The sequence below is a fragment of the Etheostoma cragini genome, unplaced genomic scaffold (genome assembly GCF_013103735.1).
Source record: "Etheostoma cragini isolate CJK2018 unplaced genomic scaffold, CSU_Ecrag_1.0 ScbMSFa_1282, whole genome shotgun sequence".
In the NCBI taxonomy this organism is placed as follows: Eukaryota; Metazoa; Chordata; class Actinopteri; order Perciformes; family Percidae; genus Etheostoma; species Etheostoma cragini.
The window spans coordinates 1-4,099 of NW_023265321.1; the positions used below are offsets into that span (position 1 = coordinate 1).

The 4,099-nt window shown below is 46.8% G+C and overlaps 1 protein-coding gene across 1 annotated transcript; it reads left to right on the forward strand.

Annotated features, from left to right (window-relative positions):
• Nucleotides 1–66: 66 nt before the first annotated feature.
• On the forward strand, nucleotides 67–3,938 carry LOC117939847 (membrane-associated guanylate kinase, WW and PDZ domain-containing protein 2-like; the record flags this gene model as incomplete). Its single annotated transcript, XM_034865277.1, has 4 exons — nucleotides 67–265; nucleotides 2,183–2,352; nucleotides 2,585–2,684; nucleotides 3,764–3,938. Coding segments are annotated over exons 1-4 (644 nt in total), but the record flags the coding sequence as incomplete, so codon positions are not given.
• Nucleotides 3,939–4,099: the final 161 nt, after the last annotated feature.

Genomic DNA, 4,099 nt, shown 5'->3' on the forward strand with positions numbered 1-4,099 from the left:
CCCTGTAAGACCAGCACACCCAGAATGCACCTGAACACACCTCCCTGTAAGACCAGCACGCCCAGAATGCACCTGAACTTTGTTGTCTCCGTCCTAGTCCCAGAGTTCACGGAGCAGCCCGGCCAGCTGAAAGGTTACTCCATCCACACCCGGCTCTCCAAAGGCCCCCGAGGGTTCGGCTTCAACATCGTGGGGGGGAGTCGAGCCCGAGAGTTCCTGCAGGTGTACAGCGTCACACCTGGAGGACCGCCAGCACTCACCACAGGTACAGCCCCCCCCCGAGTCCTGCAGCTGGTAACTAAGTACATGTACTGCGGTACTGGATGAGGTCCAGATGTGGAGGTACTTGTACTTTCTACTTCTTTATGTTCTTTTTGGAGTTTTGTTTCATTTTTGATAGTTTTGGCCACTTTCTTCTGAGTTCTTTTCCCGAAGATTTCCACGGTTTTTGTCGCCTTTCGACGTCGAGTTATATTCAAAGTTCAAAGTCTCGATAATCAGTTCAACCTGGGCCTCGGTGATAAGTCTGCATAGGAAACGGTTCTGGTTCCAGACCAGATTACTCCAGATCCTGTTAATCCAGAACCAGGATCAGTTTTACACTTAGTATATTTAGTTGTTATGAAACAGAGACTCTCTCTCTCTCTGGACGATTATGAAAAATAAAGACCTGAGACACAATCTCATGATCTACACTAATCCACACACACACACACACACACACACACACACATACATACACACACACACACACACACTCAATTATTCACACACACACACACACTCAATTATTCACACACACACACACTCTAATGCACACACTCACACACACACACACTCTAATGCACACACTCACACACACTCACTCTAAGGCACACACACACACACTCACTCAATTACTCTCACACACACGCACTCACTTACTCTCACACACACACACACACACACACACACACACACACACACACACACACACATACACACACTCAATTACTCACACACACACACACACACTAAATTACTCACACGCACACACACACACACAAACTAAATTACTCACACACACACACACAAACACACACACACTAGATTACTCACACACACACACAAACACACACACACTCAATTACTCACACACACACACTCTCTCTTTAACCTCTCCGACACACAGCCTCCTTTCTCTCCCACACTGTCAGACCTGCTCTTGCGGGCTGCAGATAAATACTCAGGAATGTAACACACACACACACACACACACACACATACACACACATACACACAGTCTCCTGGGAAAGACAACATTAGCCAAGCAAAGAAAGAAAAGAAATCCAGAAAGCCCAAGTAAAAGAAAGAAATAATGGAAAAAAGCTTCCAGGCATGAAAAGCTCATCGTGACATTCACTGAGTAAAAGATGAGATTTATTAATTAAAGCAGGGGACACTTTAGTCAGTGCGATGCTAACCATGCTAGCCATGCTAACCACGCTAGCCATGCTAACACTGGAGACATTTACCCTTGTGTTGTTTTCCTGCCGACCTGCAAACGTCAAAATATCAAGGAAAAACCTTTAATCAACGTTATTGTCGTCTTTCAGACGTTACAGCAGTCTCTTGTTAGCATCTCGGAGGCTACTTCAGACCTAACAGAAGTCTCTCGTTAGCATCCCGGAGGCTACTTCAGACCTAACAGAAGTCTCTCGTTAGCATCTCGGAGGCTACTTCAGACGCTACAGAAGTCTCTCGTTAGCATCTCGGAGGCTACTTCAGACGTTACAGAAGTCTCTCGTTAGCATCTCGGAGGCTACTTCCGACGATACAGAAGTCTCTCGTTAGCATCTCGGAGGCTACTTCAGACGCTACAGAAGTCTCTCGTTAGCATCTCGGAGGCTACTTCAGACGCTACAGAAGTCTCTCGTTAGCATCTCGGAGGCTACTTCAGACGCTACAGAAGTCTCTCGTTAGCATCTCGGAGGCTAATTCAGACGCTACAGAAGTCTCTCGTTAGCATCTCGGAGGCTACTTCAGACGCTACAGAAGTCTCTCGTTAGCATCTCGGAGGCTAATTCAGACGTTACAGAAGTCATTCGTTAGCATATTCAAAACGTCCTCAAACAGATGAAGTCATTGCTGCTGCGTCCATTATGATTTAGGCTGACCGTGTCTCCGTGTCTCTGTCCTCCAGCGGACATCCTGGTCTACATCAACGACAGCTGCGTGCTGGGGCGCTCCCATAAGGAGGTGGTGGAGATGCTGAAGGCGGTGCCGATGGGGCAGAGCGTGGACGTGGTGCTGAGGAGAGGTTACCCGATGCTCTACAACCCCGATGGATGTCCCAAACAGAGCCTGGAGACGGTGCGGGACAGATTTATTATTATATATATAATGTACTTAACTCCGAACAGGAGAAGAGCTTTAGTGTCTAATGTAAAGGTGCTGGTTGAAAAGTAGCTAATGCTAATGCTAATGTGGCTCTGGACGGGAAGGATAACTCTGGAGTTGGAATATTAACTGTTAACGTCTTCTATACGGATGTGTAAGCATGACTCTCTGACCTTGTGTCTTCTATCTGACTTTTTACCCCCAGCCCCAGACCCCCAGCGAGCCCCCGAACCCCCCCAACGTGAACCGCGGCCTGACGCACCTGACCTACAGCCGGACGCCGGACGCCAACGGCAGCACGCCAGGTCAGAAAGATCCCCCGTTGGTTTCACTATACGACTCACTGACTCACTGAATTCATCTTGTACATGTTGTCTATGGTACATGAAGCGGAGGAAGAAAGGTTTCATGCAAATAAGGGGGCAGCTGGTCCAGTTTTTATAGAGGAAACACCCGGTTTGGACTCCACTTCCATGAGCCCTCATGCACAAGACTCCAAAAACTACAGGAAAACATACTGGAATTCATTTAAAGGTTAAAGGTTAAAGGTGCCCTGCCACACAAAACCATCCTTACTTGCATTGTTTGAAATCTGTGAGGTCTGTGTGTGTGTGTGTGTGTGTGTGTGTGTGTGTGTGTGTGTGTTTGTGTGTGTGTCTGTGCGTGTGTGTGTGTGTGTGTCAGCTCTGACCACTGAAAATCAATCACAACTCACCGTCACCAATCACAACAGCCGGTCAGTCTGACGTCATGCTGCCTGAGCTCATTAATATTCATGAGCTGGGTAAAGGCTGCTGATAGCCAGGCTCTCATTGGCTAGCTGTTAGCCAATCAGAGTCCAGCAGCTTAGCTGGTTGAATAGTAATGAGAACTGGCCCAAATGGAGCTGAGTCTTCCTGCAGCTTTCTATACAACGCTAGAACAGCTGGAAACAAGGTAACCACGGTAACCAAGTTACAGAGTCCAAGGCTGAAATACTTGTAGATGTCACTACGTCATCAGACTTCTTCTCTTCTGTAGCCAAAGATCCAAAAAACATTAAAACCTGTTTGAAAAATGTCCAGTTTTTACAATTTTTTCATATCCAGTCAATCTGCTACTTAATGGGATTTTATCATTCTGGTTCTTCCATCTGTTTAACAAGATGGAGACCTGCTCTGTTTAATGTCTACAGAGAACTTTACGCACACATTTTATGATTCATAATCTATTGATTGAAGTTATCCAACTTTAGTTATCAGCGGCAATCCACAACAATAATCAAGTATCTTGGAAAACATTTGATTTCCTCAGATATATTTTAATCTGCTGAAATTAATAGCATCCGCGCATTCTGTGGAGTTAACATCCTGACAATCACTAACTCCTCCTCTCTGACATTCAGGACAGCGCCAGACCCCGCCCTCCTACGCTGCTCCACCAATGACGAACGGACTGACAGGCCCGCCGACGCCCACTTCCTCTGACCCCCCCCTGGGTCCACCCCCCCTTCCAGAGAGGACAGCGGCCATTAATCACAGTGATTCTGATGGCGTGCTGTCCAACGCCGCAACACGAAGGTGAGAGGAGCTTCAGTCTTCCCACAGTGTGTCATGGCGTCCCCCAGGGAGGCCGACTGGGGCCACTGCTTTTCTCTACTTATACTGACAATGTGCTACAAACAAATTCAAAAGTGATGCTTATAGGGCATATATATATATATATATATATATATATATAT